We start from the raw sequence: 25,248 nt of genomic DNA, 5'->3' as shown, positions 1-25,248 counted from the left end.
GTTAAATTCTGGTTACAGGCTAATGAGAGAGAACATTTCTTCAAGTGGATATTAGTCCCAGGCATATGCTAAGTGCTTTTCATGCATCACTTTGTCAAATCCTTGTGACAATCCAATGATGCAGACATGTTTGATATCTTCATTTTTAGAGAAGAGAAAAAGCAGGCTTAGAATGGATTACATAACTTGCTTACAGAGCCACATTTGTAAATGACCCCAGGTTAGTCTGATAGCCAATTGGGTCCAAGTTTTACACATTTTGCTTCTCTGCTTCACTGATGTTTGTACTTGTATCTCCCCGTCTTCTACAACATAGTGTTAGATGACTGATTTTTGGACTATTCGAGCTGTTTATATCCATTAACTCTGATTAATTGTGTGGATGGACTTACCTTCCCTGGTAAGTTACACTAGGACATAAAAAATACCTCCTCTTTGAAATAATTAGTCAAGGGATAAGAAATTAAAGAGAGCTTCTTCAACCCACTGAATATATATTTCCCCAAAATATTTATTCACATGGAGTTTACATTTTTCTTCTCAGGAAACATAATCATTTTATAACAACAGGGTGTGTGGCTCAAGGGGTCTTCATGGAGCTGAGGTTTGCCACCATGCTGTGTGTGGCATACACAGAGGCAGGAGGGTGGCCTGATGGCTAGTGGGATTCCCCACTGGTGGTCAGGTCCCAGCCAAGTTGCTGTCCCTGTCTGAAAAATTAAAGCTTAAACTAGATGGCCTTAATGGTGATTTCTCAGCTTCAAATATCCTAACCCTCCAGCTTGGGTTAGATTCATCTCCTCTGTGCTCTTTCTTCCCGTAACCAAGCACTGAGCCCAGTCTATGGTAAATACCCCACCCTAATCCCAGCCTATAACAGAGGGACACTGCATATCTCTGGGTCTTTGCTTTCCCCCAGCACCTTGGGCAGAAACTCGCATGTAGAAGTTTTTCAGTATATGTTTGTAAAATGAACAAATGAACGAAAACAAGCATACATGGTCAAATGAATGAAAATAGGCATACAGGGTGCACTCCTTTCTCTTAGGTGACTTGGGTTTACTGTGTGAGTCATTTTGGCAGAAGTTAGACTTCAGGTAACCCCATAACGAATTCCTGTCTAGTAGTACATCACTGTAATAGGCAAAACATATCGCAGCTACCCTCTGCTGGTTTCAGAAGCTGGAGTAATTATCAAACTGGTTCCTGGCCCTTCTGCTTAAAGGCTATGGCTCCTAACCACTCTGTGACTTTGCTGCAGCTACAGATATAAAGAACTCCCATGGGCCATGGTACTTCTTGGTCCACGGCCAAGGGATGATGCAAAATCTCTTACATCCATGCAGGAGATTTCCTTTATATTTGCATTGTTTCTCCTTGCTTAGAAAATGCACAGATAAGAGCTTCTTATAATAAAGGGGAAAGAAACTTCAGAACATCACAGGCAAAGCCTTAGGAAGTAAAGATACAAAGCCAAAGCAGGAGTAAAATGTTCATACTTGCTATGAGGTTAACATTCTTACTTGGAACAAAGTCAAGGTCAAATATTAATTCCGAGTCACTTGGCTTTAACGGAAATGATTCCTCAAGTATCCCTTTAGGTTGTAAGACTTATTATCAAAAGCATAATAAAGTGTCCTATGTTTACATCTGCTGAAACATGTTATTAAATTCAGTGTACTGTAGGCCCTGGGATGCGGCAAGAAGCCATCATCCTTCTTTGCAGGTGAGAAACTGCATCTCTGAGGAGCCAGTCACTTATCCAGAGTGCATCCTGCTTGGTGTTTCTGGCTGTTACCGTCTTCTGGCTGAGGACCAATGCAAAACCCCAGCAGTGCCTCTTGTCAAGGCTTGCTGGTGCTCATGCAGGTATGACTTAGGTTTTGCAATGATGAAGCCAAAGCACCTTGGAAGCATTTTCCCTCCCCTGCTGACTAACTTCATGCCAACTAGTCTACAGGGTTCTACTCCACAGTTTCTAACAGTGCTTCTTGAGATTGGAAAACAAGTGCACAGTAGATGTTACAGCTTGGCTATTGCCCTTTTAGACTTGTGCACTTTTTTTGTTGTTGTTGTTTTGGAGATGAAGTTTCACTCCCGTTGCCCAGGATGGAGTGCAATGGCACTATCTTGGCTCACTGCAACTTCTGCCTCCCGGGTTCAAGTGATTCTCCTGTTTCAGTCTCCTGAGTAGCTGGGATTACAGGCATGTGCCACCACACCCAGCTAATTTTGTATTTTTAGTAGAGACAGGGTTTCTCCATGTTGGTCAGGTTGGTCTTGAACTCCTGACCTCAGGTGATTGCCTACTTCAGCCTTCCAAAGTTCTGGGATTACTGGCATGAGCCACTGCACCCAGCCCTGTGCAGTTTTTTAACCTCATTTCAGTCTCTCACATGCCAAAGGAGCTCAGGCAGGGCAAACAACTATTAGCTGAGGGTTACTAGACTTGAGGCTAGTCCAGGCTCCTCCACTTGTCAGCAAGGTCCTCACCCCTCCAGACTAGCCTTTGCATAGGAATAAGCCCTGCCTATCCTAGCCTTTGCATGGGAATGAGACCTGCCCATCTCATAGGGATGTGAAGAAATAAAATATCATGAAGGGTGCTTTACAAATTGCCAAGCATTATAAGTGTCAAATACTGAAGAACCATAAACAAAAAGAGAAAGAATCAGAAACAGAGAGAGTACTTGTGTGTGTGGTGGGGGAGCTTATTAAGGATAGACTTCAGAATTACAACTATGTTGCAAGTTGGCTTCATGCAAAAGCTCAGAAGAAGCTGCATCCAGTCTTCTGAGGACAAAATGAGAATAAATATCTAACACCTATGCCTTTCCCTATTTTTTTCTCTTTAAAATATAAGGGTAATGAAATTGACCTAGCTCTTAGAAATGGACAAGGGAAAAGAAACAGGGCAGTTCTAAGAAAAGATGAAGCAAGCAAAATACCCCTCATGTGTGAGTTCAGAACATTTTAAAGATGGGAATACATGAAATTTTGCAATGGTTGCAAGTGGCATTTCTTGCAAAGCCCTGTAAAGGGGGGCCTGCTGCCTCCCCATGGTAGGCCTGTAGGTTCATAGTCATGAGGCCATATAGCATGCTCCGATGCCAACTCGTGCCAACAGGGCAAGAGGAGGTAAATCACTCTCTTCCTCTCAAGCTCTCACTCCAACTCATTTGGACTCATGTCACTTCCACTTTCATATTGCTTTAATTATGGATGGACCTCACTCTGGCTGGCTCAGAAGGTCTTACTATTCAAAGAGGACCCACATGAAATATAGTTTTATGGGCCAAAAGGAAAAAAAAAATGTTCCAAGTGTTGGAAAAGATCCAAACTTTGTAGTTACAAATCCCTGGAGGACTTGTCACTAACTGGGTCAACTCCTGGTTTAGATCCATTCTTGCAGCCCCTCACCCTCTCCACTCAGCCCAGCCCTTCCTCAAGGAGCTGCTGAGACTCCCCTAACTAAATGGAGATCCCTTGGAATGTCTTCTGCTGACCTTTCCTAAGGAGCTCACAACACAGCCCAGCTTTGTGATAGGTGATCATTCTAGAAATAGTAGGTTAGAGTCTTTTGGGAGATAGAGGTCAATACTGGGTAACTTACAAAATTGGGCGGGACTGGAAGTCTTCCTGGTTCATCCTCTCAGACTGGCGGATTTTCAGGATCTCGGTGTAGCTCAGGTTCTGCAGTTTGCTCTTGAACTGGTCCAGGGAGCTAGGCTTGGTTGTAAGTGCTCTCATAACCTGCTCCTTCACCACCTGCATTACCTGCGATGAAAGGAAGACCATCATTTTCCTGGGGGCTGACCTTTCCCATTCAGAAAAGTCTCCAAGTTAAGGGCTCCCTGTTTCCCTGTTCCCCTCTGCATGCACGCTCAGCATGAACCTCGAGCGTGCTTTTCCAAAGGGTAAACTTCCATTATGCCCATCTTCCATTTTCTCTTGTAATGCTGGAACACAAGGAAGGAAATGGATTGACTAATGGGGAACTGGTGGGGTGGGAAAGCTCTGGGTGGGAGGTGCACTCCACTCGCTTGACATATTATGTGACTGCTGCTGACTCAACACTGTAAACAATGCCAACTCAAGAGTCAGGAATGAACGAAGGCCAAGCAGCAGCTACAGCCCTGCATAGTAATTATTTTTTTCCAGGAGAAAATCGCTGAGATACAATTAACTGTGGAAGTTTGGTTGGCGCTGGTTCAAATGAATGTGAACAGATACTCATATCCTCCTCTCCCAGACTGCCTTCCCCATGTAGTTAGGGCCTGAGTGTTCATACTAATTATGCATTTGGAAATGTACATGTGGTATTGCCTCTTTGAGCCAGGCACTAAAAAAAGAGGTTTATTAAATTAGAACAGACATATCCCACTGGAATCCTCAAGAAAAAAGAAGAATATGGTAATTTTATGCCTCAGGACAGGGCTAGCCCACGAGAATGCAATTAACCACTGCCTCTATTAATGTGGGTTCATCTTCATCAGGATGCATAAAGCAGGACAAGACCAGAAAATACACAGAAGCATCCCAGAGACTTGGGATCTTGCTGGTTCTTTTTTCACCCTCCATCACTGATGATAGCAACAAGTGTTACCATTTATAGGTATCTGTGTGTCAGATGCTATGGTAGGTGCTTTATCTATGTTTTCTTTCTTTATCCACTCAAACCTATGAGGTTACTATTACTATCATCTCTACTTTACATATGAAGAAACTGAGGCTTTGAAACTTTAAGAAACTTCAAAATCGTACAATTGGTTGTTAAGTGGCTGAGTTGGGATTGGATATCAGGATTGTAAACACTGTACTATGCTGCCACCCATGCCACCATTCTTGGTGTCATTTGGGAACTTAAAATAAGACAAATCACAGATGCACCCCTGCTATATGCTGAATTCTGTACTAGGCAGTTTGCTGTTTACCACCTTATTTAATCCTCCCTACAACACAGTGGAGGAGGTGCTATCGCCACTATTTAAAAGATTAGAAAACAGACTGAGAAAGGATTGATGACTTGGCCAAAATCACACATATGTAGTTGAATCCTAGGATCCCAAGCAACCCAGGAGGATGGATTTGGCATAGACTTGATGTTGAACAAACACGCATATATTTCTTGCTTTCTGTGAACTAGTGGTCTCATAAGAAAGGTGAACATGGCCAAGGGTCATTACACTAGAAGTACAGAAATGATAGACATGACACACTGATGGACTTTGTTGGCAGGTAGACAGGCTTTTCATTGAAGACATTTCATGGGGACGGAAACAGATGAATAACCTGGAACACCACTGCATATCAATCACTTTGAATCTGGGTTGCATCTGAATTGGAACCAATTGCATAAGCATTATTTCCTACCCCCAGCATAATATCATACAGGCAAATTTCCAGTTGACCTTTCACCAGATCTGCTTTTTTTTTTTTTAACTCAGGCGAAATGCCAAATTTGGGATGCTTGAAAATTTTTGAAATCGTGACCATCTTACATCATGTGGAATAAATGATGATTAAATTTGGTCCAGGTTGAACTGGTCATATAAGGGGTCCCGTAGAGAGTGCTCCTTTGCCCACTTAGAGACCCTCAGAGGTGAGCCCAGGAGATCATTACTGTTTTTCAATGATACCTGGCTTTCTAGTGGGAGGCTGGACGTGAGGAGAGACAAAGATACAGTGATAAGGGTACCAAAAATGAAGATATGATTTTTAAATAGGATCAGGTCAAAGCTAAGAGTTTTAGAGCGATCTCCACTCCCCTCATTTTACAGATGAAGAAGATGATTCCCTCATGTCATGTGTTTCTTAAGGGGCTATCACAGAGATGACAGTATTTATACCACATCTGCCTAGACACAGGGATGGGTCTGATAAGTGGGCAGGTGACCTCAACTGACCAATCAGCATCCTTTCCCAAACTTTTCTGATGTGTCTTGAGGCAGACCTGAAGCATGCTCTCTCTCCCTCAAGTTGAGAATTGTAACACTATGTCCCTTCATATATAGGAAAGGGCAAGATACCAATGCCAGTAGAAGCAAACAGAAGAAACCAGAAATGTGTGTGTGTGAGAGTGTTAATGGTCAAGCCTTGTTCAACTGTAAAGGTGATTCAAGCCCTGCATTTGGTAGTTTGGTTACATGAAACTTTTTTTTTTTCTGTAAGATGGTTTGGATGATGGTTTGACTGGTTCTTGTCACTTGCAACCAAAGAGTCCCAACAAATACATATGGTGAAGTCCAAAAGGAGGACCACCTGTGGGGCTGAGGTCATCCAGGGAGTGGGAGGAGTAGGAGAGGGAAGCTGGATGGAAATAGCAAAGTTAATTCAATAAATGACTTTGAAAAATCACTTGCATTTACAGGCTCATGGGTGCACCTCAGCATGGAAATCATGATGATCCCTTATGGAACATGGGGAACTCTTTAACTCCTACTTATAGATTATGCTTAAAATCCACTCTTAGTGCCCTATTCCTCTAGCCTAAGACTTTGATCCCTGCTAGATGCAAGAACGCATAAGTAGAACAATCCTTTAAATTATCCCCAAATCACTTATACTTCAGTTTGAAGAAAGTATAGAATTTTTTCCTAAGACTAGGTTGATAGGAAGAAGGAAAAAGCAGGCACCTGGCCCCAGAGGAAGGGATATAAGCAGTGGGTATAAAGCACAGGACAGAGGTTGGTGGAGTGAAACACCAGCTTCACCTACTTCACAGTTTTGTTGGCACCAGCCTTGAGAAGTTCTGTGGTCACTCTGCATGTCAAGGAAAATAACCTCAGTCAAAGGTATCATTAATTGTTTTAAGAAAACAAAATAGTTGTATGAGTCAAGCATTCCTCTGTACCTTTGCAATTTAGCTACAAGGTTTACAACTAATAGCTTTAGGTCTCTGTTAATGTTTCACATGTGCAATTTAAATCAAGATATTCACAACCACCATCCTTAACTCTGTCTTCTTTAGAAAACATCACACCTTTTACCATTTGTTTGAAAAACCCACAGACGGTGTTGCAGAGGCATCGGAAAATCAATGGAATTAAACTTTTTAGTTACAGTACGTGCTTTGCCACAGACATCAAAGAAAGCATGCTCTTAGAATCTGCCTTTGTGGTTGGTGTTGCCCCATCATCCAAGTGTCAGTGTTGTGTTTCTGGAGTCTTCTTAGTCCCTGTTCTCTGTAATAATGTTACACATTACAAAAAAGTGAGAGTCCTATAAGACATTTGTACTTCAAATGGAGAAATCAGTTTGGCTCCTTGGAAGACCAGGTTAAAGGTGTGAGCACAGGGGGTTCCTAAATGGAATCAAGCATTCTGGCAAAGTTCACCTATGCCCCTGCTCCCATTGTTGGTCATGTAAATGCACTCCTGTATTTTATTGCAAGATCTACTAAGCCTCCATGTGCTCCTAGTCTAATCACTTCTCTCATCCTGCCTTTAATCCACAACCTTCATCCATCATCATTTATTCATTTCTTTAATAAATGTTTCGTGAGTACCCACTCAGTGCAAAGCATGGAGAGACACTGGAGGCCTTGTGCCGGATGAGCTCTCAGCCTGGGATAGTGGAGACACATACTTGCCTCAGTCAAGGGAAGACATGATGGCACAGGGGAGCAAGGGGTCAGGTGTTCACTCCACAAACGCTTATGGAGGCCCTCCCAAAGGGCTGAGGGCACAGCACCAGGACTTCAGCTGGGGCTGGTAGAGAGGCCACATGCAGATAGGCTGAGGTGCAGGGGAGGGGCCATTCTTGGTGACAGCAGCAGCCTGAGTGAAGGCTTGGAGGGAGAAGGAGAACACAGCCATGTGCAGCAGTCTTGTTTAGTTAGAGAAATGAGGGGGAAGCATGTGCAGCTGTCTTGTTTAGTTGGAGAAATGAGGTGGAGCTGCAAGGTGTGGTTGAAAGGCAAGTTGGGTCAGATAGGGGATGGCTTTGATGGCTAAATGAAAAATTTGGATTTTTTTTTTTTTGTTTCTGTAACTAAGGATATGTTGCCAGAGGACTTTGGGGTCTGTGAAGAAATTTGATAATATAAAGTTTGTTGGAACACTTATAAAGTAGTCATTATTCCTGCACTAGTTGGTATAAGGAGGGGATGTTACAGTAGTCTGCATGGCTGAGACAATATTTTTGCTGAGACTTGGAAGATGAATGGGAGTTACTCAGGTAAAGAAGAGGAGAAGGGGATTCTAGTCAGAAGGACCAGCATGAGCAAAGGCAAAGAGGTAGAAAGTACATGCTTCAAGCACGAAAGAAAATATGCTTTTGGAGTCTATGCTAGTAGCTTTTGGCAAACGGACAGGTACTAGCTGCAGTATGGCTTCTTAGCCTTTAGAACTCAACATGGGATTTTGAATCCAGGCTGCATGTTTCTTGGGGCTGTGACCTTCCTCAAGATACTCAATCTCTCCGAGACTCATTTTTACCATCTTTACTCATTTTTACCACTCCTAAACTAGGAGTGCTAATCATTCAGAATTCAAAAAAGTTGTAAATTGGATAATGCCCGATAATGCCTGACATCCTTTATAGTACACAGTGGATATCTAGCAAACGTAAGTTCCTCTTCCTAAACCTTAGTTTGCTCATTGTAGAGTGCTAGTAATAATATGAAATTCACAGGGTTGTGAAATCTAAACAAGATATAATAGCCAAAGTACCTAATATACTGAATAGAACATATGAGACACCCAACAAATGTCAGTTCCCTTACTCTCCCAGAAGAAAATTACATATGCAAGAAGCTTCTCCTATAAAAATATTTTGCATAGGGTATTCTTGGGCCACACGTGAATCAGATGGCAACTTGAAAGAAATGCAAATTCTTGGGCCCATCCCAGATCTACTGAATCAGAAATGCTAAGAGTGGCACCCAGCAATCTGTGTTAACAGCTCTCTAGGTGATTCTAATGCATGCTCAAGTGTGAGAACTACCAATTTCAGCAAACATCCAGCACCCCTGCTGAGTCTTCCATATAGCATCTACTTTTCCAGTGAGTCTTGTTGTATCACCAGCAAGCAGTGAAGCTAGTTATTGATTATAAGTCCCTGGAGGGCAGGAACTATTTCTTACTTGTACAACAGCCCATAGTACATAATCCAATATATCCCAGAGTATAATATGGTTGGCATGAACTATGTCAAAGGCTTTTAGGCTCTCACCTTTTTTCTGTAGATAGAAACAACAAGTAAGTCCTTAACAGGCTGCCGACAAGGTTTATAAAGCACATTTTCACAAGGCCAAAGTACAAAGCCTGTGACTGTGGGATGGTGTCTTGGGGCTCCAGAGGTCATTTAGGGTTTCCTTCCAAGGCAGAGCTGGAAGGGGACAGATGTACAGCCAAGAGGGGGGTTTCTGGAAAAGGTATAATGGTGTATGCTACTGGGCACTGCCACTAACGGGTCATCAGTACTTACAAAAAAAAGTACAATTTACCCCCAACCGGTGGTGTCCATTAAATTGATTTGTCTTCACAGCGACAAGAAAAGCCTGTCTTAGGAAAAACAGATGCCAACACAGTCTAGCTAAAAATGACTCATGTGGGGAAGACTTCATTGCTGGACTATTTTTCTTCCCAGAAATGTTCCTTACACAAAACAAAAGGACTGAAGGCTCACAACAACCTAAGCTTTGGAAAGATTCCGCCTGCAGAGGGGTCTGGGGGAAGGAAAACTCTAAGTGCTTATGTGTGGGAAGAGTAATTTTCTCAGAGGCCAGGGATAGCTTTGGGGCTACACTCTAAAGGTACAATGTGGAGAAATGGTCTTGCCCAGAAAAAGTGTGAAAGTGAGAGTAAAAACTGATGCTTACCTGGCAGGGACAATTATTGATCCCTCCCTGTCCTATCTCCCTACAGAGGTCTTTAAAATTGGGTAAGCTTCAGGAAACTCATGATAGTTTTACTTTATGTTTTTGCCAGATCAGGTGGTGGAGTACCTAGGCCAGGACATCCACGTAGGACATTGTGCTGAGTGGTGTCATGCATACTAAAATGAAGGACAGAGAAAATAAAGGTGCTCTCTGGGCTCAAGGAGGAGCAGTTGAGTTTTCAGAATTTATTTTAGGACAGTAAGCCTTAGACAGGTCTTGGCAAACTTCTGTTAAAAGCAGATAGTAGATATTTTAGCCTTTGGGAGCCATATAGCGTCTGCTGCAATTATTCAACCCTGCCATGGCAACTTATATAATGACAGACAATATATAAGTGAATGGGCCTGGCTGTGTTCTAATAAAACTTTATTTACAAAAAACAGGTGGTAGGCTGGATTTGGCCTGCAGCAGTAGCTTGCCAATGCCTAGTGTGGAAGAAAAACAACACTGGGCTTTATATATAGTTAGGCAGAAGTCATTTCAAAATCTGGTTCTGTCACTTACAAGCTGGGTAAATCACTCAACTTCTCTGAACCTTGGTTTTCTTATCTATAAAGTAGGGGTAATAATCTTTAATTAGGATTAAGAGATGTAGAGCATTGCACCAAATATGTTATGAGGTTCCTTCTGAATCACAGTCCTGGACATCTTAGCCAAAAAAAAATAATAATAATAATCTCCTTGCAGCCTGCAAACAACTATACATATCCTCGGAAGATGATTCTGGGTGTTTTATAATACATGCAGGGTGGTTCAAGATTATATTCAGGACAAATTAAACAGAATTGGTTCCAACAGATTAAAGAGAGGTGTTTTCATCAAACAGTATTCTCAACTCTCGCCTGAATGGTTTCAGTGCTTGGAAGATGCTCTTGCCTGTCTTTGCTCTTTTCTGCCTCACCTCTCACTGTGGTTCGACCACTGCAGTCCCCTGGTGAAGGGGCTGCTGGTCCAGGAACTGTGGGGTCAGCCTTAACGTAAACGAAGAGAAACTGCTTTGAAATCACAGCTCAGCTGGTGTGCAACCTCTGGCTCCTCTCAATTTCATCATGTGTCCTCAATTATACCAGATGAATTCGAAACACTTTGTTCATTAATAAATGCAGAAAAGCTCCTCTGCATTTCACAAACGATGTGTGGTCTAATCTTGGCATCCAGTAGTAAGAGAACTCAGCAAGTCATTAACTTCTCCTGCCTCTGTTTCTTCATTGTGTCCCTAACGGCCCTCTGAGCTTTCTAAGCTCCTGTGAGCATCTGTCTGAAGGGGTGATAAGACCTAATTTAGAGCCAAAGCCAGTGTTGTGCTTGATGTGGGCAGTGAGGTCCTTGTAAGTCCTCCTTTGTAGGACGGCATTTCACAATGCAACCAATAAGAGCTTACTATGCACCACATCAAAAGTGAAGTTAAGTGCCATGAACTGTGAAAAATAATGGTACACTGCAGACTGAAACTTTCTCCACTGATTTTACTCCTCCTGAGTTATTCTTGAATGCAAACCACTGACAACCCAAGGCTTGTTCTCTGGGTGCCATATATCTGGATTTGTGACCATAGGTAACTCTGAGGGTGTCTTTGGTAAGTGATGGCAAATGATGTAGCAATGATCAAAATAATGGAACTTCCTGAGCTTGGGAACCCGCACGTTCATGAAAGTCAGGAATTTTGTTCTGAGGATCAGAGTTTTCAGGCACGGAGGGATGTTGATTTCGCCTCTTGAATATCTGTTCTTTCTGTCTACTTCATGTTATTCTCACTGACCTCTCCCTAGGTCAAGTGATTCTCCTGCCTCAGCCTCCCAAATAGCTGGGACTACAGGCACCCGGCCCTATGCCTGGCTAATTTTTTGTATTTTTTTTTTTAGTAGAGATGGGGTTTCACTATGTTGGCCAGGCTAGTCTTGAATGCCTAACCTCATGATCCACCTGACTAACCCTAACCCAAAGTGCTGGGATTACAGGCATGAGCCACCATCTTTTATTACTATTTTATCTCCAGAGCCTGCACAGTTCAGTCACAGAGTAATGACTGAGAAAGTATCTGTTTAATTTATAAATAATGGGCTCACCAAATGACTATCAGAAAGAAATATCCTCTAAAATCAGTAGTTCTCAACAATCACAGTATAACAAAATCTACAAGATGTCTCTGCCTGGCCTCATTTCTTCAGATTCCGACTCTGGAATGGGTTCTGGACATGGGTCATGTTTTGCAAAGCTCTCTAGGGGAGGTGCATGTGCAGCTAGGGTTGAGAAACACTGGTCTGAATTAGGCGGCACAAGAAGGTAGGAAGGAGGAATGACTGCAGTTTCAGGGAAAAGGGAGAAAGGGCCTGCACCCTTCCCTCCAGGCTGCCCAACGTGACTTACAGATGACACCCAAGGAGCCCAGTCCTCAGCCTGTTACTGCCCACAGTTCTCCTAAAGCTTGGTCTTCAAGTCCTCCCGACAGCATGGATAGGATTGGTACTCTCACTCGGGACAGTCAGATTGGTGATCAGGGGACTGTACCTGCTCTCAGCCTGCTTGGGTGGGTCCCTCAGACACCACCTGCTACTCGAGGCCAGACCACTCTCCCTGGGCTGCCTCAGTGAGAAGCACATGGAGGGCATCAGGCTACCTGGATCAGGCACTGTGTAGGGACCTGCTTTAGCGAGGGCAGCCAACATCTTCCAAAGCAGCCCATACCTCCTTGGGCAGCAGTGATGATCAGTGTTCCCAGATGCTCCATCAGAACTGGGCAGCAGTGTGTGCCCATCCTGAGTAGGCAGGCTTGTGGCTGGCAGTGTCCAGGCAGTGCCCAGGGAACCTGAGGACAAGCTGTGATGAAAGTAGAAAAGGTGACTTTTCAAATGTGCCTCGAGAGCCAAACAGATGGCACTGAGCAGTTGGGAAGGGAGCTGCTCCCAGCACTGCCACTGCCTTGCTTAGGTTTGTAGCTTCTAATGAAACAGAAATGGTTGGCAGGGGGATAGCGGTGCTCAGGCCACTTCACACATCCTGAGAATCTGATCATAATTCAAAATGGGAGTGTTGAGGGCCTTGGTGTTAGCCCCTAAATAACTGCTTATGCAATGCCTTATCCTGTAGTTCAGCACAGGTGCTCACTGTGCAATGTCCCATTCCCAAGACTCAGACACAGGCCACAAATAAAGGCCCTGCACCTCATGAGAAATCACTTTAATTTAAGGCTCAAGGCATCTTTATAGCTGGTAAAAAGAAGTAAACCCATTAACCAGCAATTCATCTTAAACTCAATTAGTGCTCAGTTGAAGAGCAATGTTTATGCACGCAACATCCTTCTCACTTTCTTTATCATCTGCAGGGAGCTGATCCCAAAGAGGAGACAGAAGAGGTAAGGTTTGGGTCACCCTTTCTCTTTGCAGCCAGCTCTTGAGATGAGAGAGATCAAGAGGAAAACAGCCGTGTGACAAAGCTCCTTTTCCCCAATGAAATAGAGAGTCAAACTGAAATACAGCAATTGGGTTAAATTTGCTGGTTAGCTAATCGAAGGACCTGGTTGGACAACAGGAAGCTATTTTCACCAGTGTCTGATGGAGCCTGCCTCAGGCAAAGTCCAAGCAAATCACATTAGTGGGTGCCATTTAATCCACAGTTTTAAATAAACAACATGTCAAGCAAGTCAGTTCAAAACGTGTGACCTTGAAGAGACAGGGTGGGGGAAAAGCAGAAATAAATAGAGTTGGTTTCTTGTAAAGAAGGCTGGAAAACTCTTTCACCAATAGGATTGGGAGAAAATGGCTATAAATTTTTAATAATCATCCTACTGTTGGTTTTTCAAATGACTGCTCAAATTTATCCATACTTTGCCAAGTATGGGGCAAAAACAAAGCCTTTTACAAATCCTTCTGAAGTTACAAGGAATGACCCTCCCATATGGAAGGTCTCCTAAACTACATGGAGTAACTCCTGGGGTGCTGCTCTCTTGCACCTAAGTTCTGCCTGACCTTGATGGGGAAAGAGGTGGTGGATTCACTTTGCTGGGAGCTCCCCAAAATCAGGAGAGGAACTCCATTGAAGAAGTAACTGAGACTGGATGGATTTTTATTTTCCAAGTTACACAATCATGACACCAAAACACAAGATGCTACGAATGGTTAGCAAATCCTAATTGTCTTTGTTAATGAATAAATGATATCCAAAGGCATCCCTTTCAATATTCGGGGTGTTTACCAATAAGTCTGATCCTCAATCACTGCCCCTTCTTCACTCAACTCATGGGTAAGGCCTGAAAAAAAAAGAGTCAGTGGTCACTGTGGTGATCTCTCCTTAATGTCTATGAATATTGGGTTTTACCCAATTCACCTCTGTTTCTGGTATTTCATAACAATTTTATAAACATCTGTGGAATGAATGAATGAATGAATGAGCTAAAAGGAAGATGGAGAAGAGGAATATAAGTGAATGCGGATAACTTAGCCTTGAACTCCTCCAAGATTAGTAACTACAAAGAAATAAATGAGAAGCCCATTGTCCCATATCAAGGGTAGAATCCAAAGCCTCACATATTTAGATCTGCCAGCACGTTTTGCATAAGCTGTTAAATAGTGACAAATGAAATGGGACAACTGCCCCTCTGGAAAAGAGATTTGATAAACTTTTCTTAAGCCGACTGCTCAGGCAAGACCACAGGGGAAATGAGGTAGGAAAAGCAAGGTCTGGTTCCCATAAAACAGCTCTGCCATCAGGCAAGGCTGCTGAACTCAGAGGAAATCGTAGACCACTCCAGCAAGTCACCTGGGAGGAGAGCACAACCAACCAAAATGAAACTGCTCATGCACTTGCCTCAGCAGACAGACCGGGCAGTGGAGGTGGCTACAAAGTTGAACTTAAGACCCTACTCGTCAAGACTCTGTGATATATACAAGAAAATATTATGCTTTTGCCCTTTTAGCACAGATCAAAATAACAGTGCTATATTTTAAGTGGTCCATTCTTGTTGAGAAATTGAAAATACACTATCGCTTCTTGGCCTTTTGGCTAAGATCAAGTGTGAGAAATTGAAAACACTATGGCATGCATTTTAGTTTTCAAATAAATTCAGCTGAATTATTAATGAAATATTGTAATAATAAATATGTTTTGACTGCCTACATTTTATCTAATAAGTTGTTGATGCCTGGTATTGTGTTAGAAGCATTAGAAGTATACTCAGGACTATATTCGCTCAGCTAACATTTACCAAGATTAATATGTGCTAATTGCTGGGTGAGCAGGTGCTGGCAGCAGAGAAGAACCAGACCAGTGCCCACCCCTGAGAAACTCAAAAGCACTTAGGTGAGGCCGGGTGCAGTGACAAATGCCTGTAGTCCTCACTACTCAGGAGGCTGTGGTAGGAGGATTGCTTGAATCCATGAGTTGGAGGCTGCAATGAACTATGATGGTATAATGGTACCAGTGCACTCCAGCCTGGGTGACAGTGCAAGACCTCAAAAAAAAAAAAAAAAGGCACTTAGGAGAAAGTTGGCATGCAAACAAATGATAAGAGTAGACCTTAGTAAATGCTATTATCAATACAATTTAGGGACAGGAAAACAAAGTGATTATTATGTACACTACTGTTTTTTGCTCTTAGAAATATATGTCCATTCTTACCCTATTGCTTTAACAACCACACTTCTCAGAGTGCAGTGAAATTATTTATTCACTACTCATCTTCCCAGTAGGACCTTGAGCCCTTTAAAGGAAGTGACCATACTTCATTTGTCTTTTTATGACTACTGAATTTTAAAATCCCTCATATCTGGAAAATCTCCCCTTCAGCCTAGAAAACTGAAGGTCAACTCGACTGTATTTCTAGAGTTATGTGCAAAAAAAAAAAAAAAAAATTCCGGCAAGTCTTCATGAAGGCCAGAGACATATCCTTGTGATAGTTTTAAGCAGAGGGAAAGAGGGTTGAGAGAGGAGCAATGATAGACTAACTCTGGTTAACACACTGCTGTACCAATGTCCTACTGTATTTTTTTCCCAGATGGTTGAAAACTGGGATACCCTCATAAATCCCGAGGCCTTTTCTCTTCTATGGCCAGTTATTACAGTGTCCCATGGCAGAAGAATGCTTTCCAAAGTAAAGTAATTGTGATCCATTCATTATCTTTAAAGGGGAGCCTGTCACCCACCACAGCTACAAACTCAGACAACTAAAACAGCCCAGAGTGCCCTGACTGCAAAACCTGGACAGTTCCTCAGTTTTGTGAAGTCAATGAGCCCAAGCGAGATCTGAAAAGGTACTTGGGTTTCTCTACTCTATCTCTATTCCCTTCTGCTCCTCTGTTTTACCTCTCACAGCTGTGAAACCAGCTATTGCTATGGATTTCCAGAAATCTGCTGGGTCTGCCATACTTTCACCTGAATGCAGTCCTTTTCCTTACTGGCGAGTCCTTCGGAGGACACAGCATAGATGACAATTATGTGGCACATATCCCACCACTGCTCTTTCCCATGCCAGTGGCAGACATCAACAATATATCACGGGACTTCTTTTTTGGCTGAACCAGGGCTCTGTCTGCAAGTAGTCACCACTAATCCACTGAGTTTGGCATTCACAATGGCACCATCCTCCATCTCTTACGTTGGTGGGCACTAGTTAATCTTACCTAACACATAGGATTGGTCAATAACTTTGGATGAGGTGTTCTTAAAAGTCCCAATAAGCACTAACTAGAATTTCCTTGAGAACTAATCTAAGTTTTTTTTCAGGGCCTGAACTTGTGTTCAGTTTTATGTTCCTGTGAAAGTTATTTGATCCAGTAGCTAAACAGTATTTCTATGTCACTTCCTATCTTGGCCGCTGAAGTCAATACTAATACCTCTGAAAATAATGGGCTGGTTGTGGTAAGGACATAGTTATGGGTCCTAGAACAGTGCCAAACACTCAGCTTAGAAGGAGTTTGTTGAATGTTTGTTGAATAACTGAAATAGTGAACAAATTCTAGACCTAATGATGTTGAGCACAACCACTTCTTTCCTTCTTTTCAAATTTCAGTGATTTTGGAACTAGAAAAAGATTTCTGACTATAATCAATGTCTAAGGAACTTTCTTAGAATTATAATTTGTATGAAATTACTGAGGATTTTTTAGAAGTAATGTTTATTTATAAATAAAAAATGTTCTTGCTACTTGTTTATTAAAAACAAACAAAATGATTTCCAAAAGGATATAATTTGTATCAGAGTTTTGTTATATAGCAGAGCCAATGCCATGTTAACTTTTGTCATTTTTTTTAAAAGATAGTGTGAAAGAAGGGAAAAAACGTCATGCATCATGTAAAGTGACAATCAAAACAAGCTTCAAAAATAAATAAATTTTAAATTACATAGTGTAATGGCAGTTTTCAACTTCTTATTTCAGAAGAGCATATATCTTATGTTGGACCTCACCATGCATTCTAATTCTTGAATTAGAAAATTCAAGAATGAGATGTTTAAAAACTGAAAACAAATTCAATACCCATCCTCTCTTCCACCTAATTAGGCTGAGTATCAAGTGAGTTGGGTGCATATAAAGCACCTCCTATCTGCCAGAGGCAACAGAATGCTGACTATTAGCATTTCCTGGGTGTTTACTAAGCATGGGCACAGTGCTCTAAGCTTGGAATCTTTAAACTCATTATATCGTCACAAGAATCCTACCAAATAGGGAGTATCCCTTTCTTTCAGTTGCAGAAACCAAGTCTCGGGGCATTTATACTGGTAAATGACAAAAGAGGGACTTAAATCCAAGTTCTGTAATTAGAAAGCATATGCTTTAAACTATTACAATGGAAACATGGTGCTGAAGTTGACTTCAGAATGTGAGAGTTGAATGAAAAATGTTTTTGACTTTAACCTATGATTAATGAATGCTACTGCACTAAGTTGGGGAAAAGATGAGTGAGTAATGCATAGCTCCTCGTGAGAAGTAAGCACTCAAGTAGTAAGTAAACAAGAAAGGTGTTTATTATAAATGAAATCCATCCACCATGAGAATTTTACTTCTGTTATAATTGTGATAAAGTAATCTTGGAATTAGCATGAACACCTGACAGGTGAAAACTGGGAGCCAGGGAATTTGCTGGGGGTAGAAGGGACAAAGATGATTTCTGCTTTGCAAAATGATGTCTGCTGATGGGGTAGGCAGAACTGCCATCTCCTACAATGAATGCCTGAGGACCTGGAGAAGCCAAAGAGTGATCAAAGATTTTAGGAGCAAAAGAGGACATGTACCATTGAACATGGCATGAACTTGATTATTTAAATGAATTGGTTCTTTTTTCGTATGTGCGGGTTGGTAACTATGGGCTTGAATATACAGGTACACAAGGATTGATTAAATGCTGGAAAAACTGTAATGCTGAAAATGTTACAAAGTGTTTATGGGTTATTTGCCTAAGTTTTGTTTTCTGAGATCTCACATTGTAAGAGTGAGTTTTCCTTATCTGCTTTAGTTATATTAAGAAAATGGAAAGTCCTTTTCTCCAAGGATTTAATTCCAAACCAATGACTATATTGTCCCAAAGTACCGGTGAGGCCTCCAGAAGATCTCAGAAAGAATCTTGGGAAGTAACAGAAAAGTTAAATGCCAGCAATAAATAAATGAATAAATGAGCAAATGAATAAACAAACAAACAAATGGGAGTGAGTTATAACTGAAGACCAAAAAGTGTCTCTCATCAATACTCCATTGCCCCTTCTGAATAAGTCACTGCATTGACAGCAGGAAACGAGGGGTGAGGTGGGCGTAGATAGCAGGAAAGTAGGGGTGAGGGAGGCACAGATTGGTACAGGACTCAACTCACACTCACTATATTGTTAGTAATAATATAGTATCTTTAGAATCCTGGAATTTTTTGGCTAAGCTGGACTTTAGAGGTCAGGTTGATGCATCTGCCAAGATAGAATTAAGTGGCTTATTCAAAATCACACCCCAGATAGTGGCAGAGCAGGGATTTTAACCTAAAGCTCCCTACTTCTACCTGCTCCAGGCTGTCTGCTTTGCAGGCACTAGTGCCAAATGAACAGGCTCTAGTGCCATGTGATTCAAAGAAGGAAAGACCACTTCCGTTTCAGGGTGGTTGGGAAACACTAAATGAACAAAGCAGGCTCTGATGGGTCCTGCAGGATGGGTATAACCTCAGTCTAAAAAGTAGAGTAAGGGGAGTGGTTAGAACTTTGCAGGTCAATGGAAAGGCAACTGCTGAAGATCAGTTTGGCTTTAGTGAAAGGTGGAAGGAAAGCAGCGGGCACTGGAATCAGGCAGAACTGATTCCAAATTCTTGGCTTGCTCACTTGCCATCTGTGTGTCCTTGGGCAAGTTCCTAAACCTCTCTAAGTCTCAGATTCCCAGTAAATGTAGTATACAGTGCAGACCTCACAGAGTGGGGCAAGAATTAAAAGTGAGAATGTTGGTCAAGGAGGTTTGATGGGAACAGACATAAATGATGGCTGGAAATGCAAGATCTTGGAGCAGAGGAACAAAGTGATACAGACAAAGATGAATAGATAAGGAGGACACCAGGCGCCTCCCTAGCTTTGTGCCTTTCTTTTCCTACTGCTCCTGTGTAACCTTCAGTACATCCTTTTACTTCTGTTTTCCCCCAAAATGGGTTTGGATATCCTTAGAACTTCTGGCTTGAGTATTCTGAATAAGCTTGTGAGAAAATGCCCTTTAAAAGAGGGGTTATTTATCTTTAGGAAATCTATGTTGCTACTGTCTCTGGTCAGGAGTTGCCAAAGGAACTTACAGTCTGAGAGAGAAAGGTGTTTTCTTCCAGGAACAACCACCCACATGGTGCTGGGTTGACAAAGACATCTATTCTGGAAAGGCCAATAAAAAATATTTTATGCTTGGTTTTGCCATGCCACTGAAAGGATAGCACCCCAAGCAGGGCTGAGACATTATCTCTACTACTTCAAGATCAGTGTGTCCTTTCCTCATTTCCCCACCTAAAGAAGACAGTACAAAGGATACAATTTGAGAAAAGAAGTGTATGCCAAACCAACATAACACAATAGGTGAACGAAATGAGAAAGAAAAACGGACATAGGAAGGACATAAGGCAAAATAAATACTATATGGGGCCATATTAAAACCTTTTCCAGTGTAAAATCCACTTGCTAATAAAAAGCAAGACTGTAAATGCTTGCTTTTTTGGCATAAGATCTTCCAAACGAACATCTCATGATACTTTACTGGTATAAGTGCATTTTGTCTATAAGAGGGTTTATAAATGGTGAAACTCTAAGCACAGAGAAACAATGCTGCTATGTGAATACATGAGTAACATGCCTTAGACCTGATCCTGTGAAAGGGGTGCCTACCAAGAAGCCAGACCAAAAGCATCATCTATTGCAGAATCTGTCCCTCCCCTAGTTAGGATCACCAAAAGCCATGCTGATATCTCTCAAAATGACTCTTCTTTCTCAAGAGCCCACCTCCCTCGCTCCCACCAGCCAACTCTCAGCTATTTGTCTTTAGCTAACTGGGTTTCTAAGGTGGCTCTGCAAACTGCCTGCTCCCCACACATCATTAATCAGTGCCAAACTAAGCAAGCTCCAGGCCCAGCTGAGAATACAGCAGCTCAGCTCGTCACCCCAACACCTCATGAGCAAACATGAGTGATGACTATTGGGTAAACACCATGCAGAGAGCGTACATCAGCTAAATGAGTATTGCTTTATATGTTACAGTGAGGAAGGCTGCATGACAAATATTGATATCCAAGTTGTTTCAGACATATAGTAACTTTCCAATGCGGTGAAGCTTGCTGGCATTTATTTAAAATGTTAAATTGTGAGAAAGATGAAATCTGGGTCATTTAGTGAGTACATCCAGCAACCTCTGAGATGCTGAATAGATGTACTAGAGCTGTAATAATTCCCACCTAAGAAAGGACACGATAGAGGGTTTGTCAGTGGTTGTGTTAAAAAGGATATGGAGGCTCTGATTACAAGAAAAGGTGCTGCCACACCCAAGTCTCCTTAAGGAATGCCCATGCTTAGGATGGCATACCTATGGAAAGTCAGCCTAGGAAGGCATCACGGTTAATTATCTCCAACACGAGCACTAACAGAGACTGTATAAATCACCAGAGAAAGACAGGAGGGAGTTGCTGGGCTGCATCCAAATGGATTTATTTTTGAAATTACCAGAATATCCATAATAGTTAAAGCTGCTAAGGGCCAACCACTTAGTATGTTCCAGGTATCTACTTACCTATAGTGGGCAGGAGGAAAGAGATCAATGAAGCTGAGAAAGAAGTGAAACTAAGTGGGTCATATTCTTTCTCACTTTGTTATTTTGATATCTTTTGTAAGGCATTTTAGCGATAGAGAGTGAAAATAGCATGAGTATTAGGAACAAAGATTTCTTCAGCAGGTTATTTATCACCTCTGAGCCTTAATTTTCTTCTCTGAAAATTGAAGATAATACCTGCCTCAAGCACAGTTAGGAATATTAAATTAGATAATGTAAGTGAAAGTGCTGAAAATAGTTTTTGGTGCACAGTATGTGCTCAATAAGCATTAGTTTTCTCTTTGTTTTTCTGTATACGTATGGCATGTATCGCTTCTACCTCCCGCTATAAAGCTTATTCTGTGTATCTTTGTGAAGCTGTGAAAGTATCTCAAGGTCAAGATTTATCTGAGGATCCATCTCCAAGGCACTTAGTATACCGCTCAGGAGGGGTAGTGCCCTGAGAAGGGAGTGACTCACCCCTTCAGATAAGGAACGGCGGAGCACGCACAACATGACATTCTGGGTCTGTTGCTATGTTAATTATACTATGTGTAATTTATAAACTCACATTTGCCACATTCATTAGACTGGATTCCTTGAGGGAAACCTAGTACGCAGCAAGTACCCAATACATATTAAATGACAGAAAAGTTTAATATAGTTCTGTATCTGTTTGGGGACCCTGTTGATCTGAAAGCCTATTGTATTAGGGGAGACGAATGTCAACAAGCTTAGATGAGGGAATCGAATGTATTTAATAAGTTTGTTTCATGGGAAATTCCTTGTAGAAAGAGTCAAAATTTAAAGGTGAAAATTATAGAACTTATATTTTTATGTTATAGCAAAAGTGAGTTGAATTCTGCATACAAAGTTTGACCCACTGAAGCCGAGGATACAGTGGGATCAAGTGTGTGTTCCCCATTGTTACTGTCCTTATGGTAGAATCTTTGCCTTATGTATTGAATTGAGACAAGAAAGGCCACATATAAGTCAATAAATAGTAACAGAGCCTGAACATGTGTTCTACTAGCCGCATCTTGGAGGAAAGTTTGGAGAGGAGTTTCTGAAAGAGGCAAAGCAGAAGGTCATGAGGAAAAGGTTTTGAGTGATGTATCCAAGAGTTAAAATGGGTCCCTATGCTATAGTTTCTGGGTACTGCAATTGTTTGCTAATCTTCTGACTTGTGCTGATAACAAAGCATGTGGTCCTAGCTAGAATCTTCCAATCATACAGCACTGGGATAGGATCCTTGACAGTCTCTCAGTATAGGACTTGGCAGCACAGAGATTTGTTTGGAGTTTTAAAACTCCATGTCCCATTTAAAGCAAGGATTATTACTTGGAAGTTCTACAAACAAACTGAAATTGTGCCATACTTTGTGAACATGCACACGTGTGTTTTTCTACCTCTGGAAAGTTTCTAGGGCTTTGACTGAAACTGGCCAGTGAGAGCTAGTTATATGAAATTGTCTTGAAAGGAAAGGGTAAGGAAAACAGTTCACAATAAGAGCCCAAGCTTCATGTGGATAATATGAAGCTCTGCTTAATTCCATGAATCTAAACCTCCTTGATGTTGAGCTGAGTGCCAGCTGAATGACAATTCACATAAATCAACTGTCCCAAAGTATAATATTATTTCTTCATCAACTTAGTATTGTTTGTGGCTAAAGAAATACATTACTTGTATGTGTTAGGCGTAGGCGACTGCAAAATGTCCTTTGTTTTTTAAACTGGTGCCATATCAGAAAGTTTAAGGCTTTTTGCATCTTAGTTTGTGTGTATGAAATAGAGATGATAAAATTTCCCCTATAGAGTAATTAAGGTAAAACAGATCATGCATATGGAAGCACTTTGCAAAATGTAAGGTACTATATGAAATGAATGTACATTCTTAACTTTCTATTGGTTTAGAATGATCAGACACTTATGAGGAAACTGCCTTCTGGTATAAAATGCAAGATTCCAGAAATTCAGAGATTCATATTGTGAAATCCATACAGCTTTCATTTAGCAAGGCAGTTTTTTGTTTGTTTGTTTGTTTGAAGAGATGGAGTCTCCCTCTGTTGCCCAGACTGGAGTGCAGTGGTACAATCATAGCTGACTACAGCCTTGAACTCCTGGGCTCAAGCAATCCAGGTGTGCACAACCACATCCTGCTAATTAAAAAAATAAAAATAAAAAATTAAGAGATGGGGGGGTGGTCTTGCTATGCTGCCCAGGCTGGTCTTGAACTCGTGGCTTCAAGAGAGCCAATCTTTCTGCCCAGCCCCCTGAGTAGCTCAGATTACAGGCTCAAGCCACTGTGCCTGGTGCTAACAAAGTGGTTTCTTAAACAATTGGCCCTATTAGTAAAAGGCTAAACTTACATGCATTTATTTTTAGTAACTTTTCTGTCTTGCTCAGAACACTACTCATAATATATGCATGTTTGAAACAAAATTTCTCAGCCACGTTATTCTATATGTTTATTCTTTTATCTAAGATAGGAGGGGGAAAAAGTGATTTCATACTATAAAGGATTCTAGTCGGAAGACAGAAAGCAAAGATCCTCAAAACTGCGATCACATTCAGCCCCCATCCAGGCCTCAGAGATGGATCTACCACAAAGAGCTTTCCAGCCATACACATCTCTTCAGCTTGAAGTACAGAAAGAATTCATGAATGAATGGAGAAAGCCAAGAAGAATCAACAACTTGGTAAACCAGAAGGCTGGACTGCTGTCTTCCAATCTTCCTTTCTGAGGCAAAGTAAGAATAGCATGGGTTTATGTCGGCAATCCAAGATACCAAAGCAGGAGAGATGCTAACAGCTGAGTCACAGCGAGTGACCTGATCACACAGGATGAATGCAAGAAGCCAGAGATGATGTGGCTTGACCCCCAAGCAGGAAGTCAGCATTGAAAAAGATGCAGACATCAACATGATGCCCAATGTAAGACAGAAGTACTTATAAAGAACTTCCTTCCCCAAACAGCCACTGCCTAAATAAGGCTCTAGGCAGCCAACTGATGTGGTGTTTATTTGGGGTCATCCTCTTGAGTGGAAAGAATACACAGTGGTTTGGGAGCTGGCGAGCTCAGGGAGCAAATCTAAGCTTTTCCCTTTACTTTTATGAGGTTCAGTTTTGTCACCTTTAAAATGGATTCAGCAATACCTCCCTCCCAGGGTTGCTGTAAGGATTCAGTAGAAGGAGGCCCCTGGATGACTATCCCAGAACACGTGTTCAATAAACATGGGACATCCATCCTCCCTACCTCCCACAGGCAGGAGGCTTAGTTTAGTTCATTCTTTTGGTGTTGCTTTTCTTTCTTGTCATTTCCAGTCATAACATCTTTGCATGAGCAGGGAGATTAGGGACCATCTAGGTCCAGCTTCTACCCAAGCCAGTGATAATCCCTGCCACACTCCCGAGATGCAGCCCTTTGGCCACCTACTGGGACAGTCTGTGATATGAAGCTTTAATTGTGAGGAACTGTGCCATAGTGGTATAGATATGCCTATCTTATCAGGTTTTATAAACTCAAATAATGTAACAGTGTTTTTCCAAATATAAAGCACTATACAAATGTAACATGAGCAGAGAGATGAAAATACATTAGTTTATATTAAGTAGTCTAGTTTTTTAAGACAGTGCTTCTAAACTCTTCTCCTGCTCCCAACATTCCCTTTAGCAGTAGAATCCCTTTTCTAATATATTTTACTTACATAGTGCCTGAAGTATAAAACCAATAAGGCAACACTTGTGTGTGTTAAATTGAGGAGGGGGCCTGTGCCCAGCCTTCCCTCTGGTTCCTCAGTTTCCACCCTCATTCTTCTTACACTGCCTATCAGACACCTGAGCTGCATCCCAGCACCTCAGAGAAACAGCTGGAAACCTCCTGCTCTAAGGAGATAGAAAATTCTGACATCAGCTTCATACTTTCCTAGGCAAGGCAGAGACATCACAGAGGAAGGACTGGTTTACAGTGTTATTGGAGCAAAATGGCTCAATTTGGGTAGAAGTGGTAATTAGCTTAATGAAGGCCAAAGCTGTAATTTCAACCAGCCTGGTTGTAATGCAATTTGAGACACTTTGCAAGAATTTAGGGATAGAAAGGAAAATTCAGTGGAATCTGACTGATAGAAGCTGCATTT

At 41.7% G+C, this 25,248-nt stretch overlaps 1 protein-coding gene across 6 annotated transcripts in view; it reads right to left on the bottom strand.

Moving 5' to 3' along the window:
- The window catches only part of ELMO1 (engulfment and cell motility 1), a 571,068-nt gene that overhangs the window by 36,570 nt on the left and 509,250 nt on the right, over positions 1–25,248 (bottom strand). For all 6 annotated transcript variants that reach the window (XM_021669358.2, XM_021669357.2, XM_064380449.1 and 3 more), the window contains one exon: positions 3,614–3,777. In XM_021669358.2, coding sequence (XP_021525033.1) covers positions 3,614–3,777 — 164 coding nt within the window. The remainder of the gene's footprint in view (positions 1–3,613; positions 3,778–25,248) is intronic.

Source organism: Aotus nancymaae, unplaced genomic scaffold (genome assembly GCF_030222135.1).
Source record: "Aotus nancymaae isolate 86718 unplaced genomic scaffold, 86718_ANA_hifiasm-v0.15.2.pri h1tg000025l, whole genome shotgun sequence".
Classification (NCBI taxonomy): domain Eukaryota; kingdom Metazoa; phylum Chordata; class Mammalia; order Primates; family Aotidae; genus Aotus; species Aotus nancymaae.
Note: the sequence above shows the minus strand (reverse complement) of the source record. Positions and strands in the feature narration are given on the sequence as shown.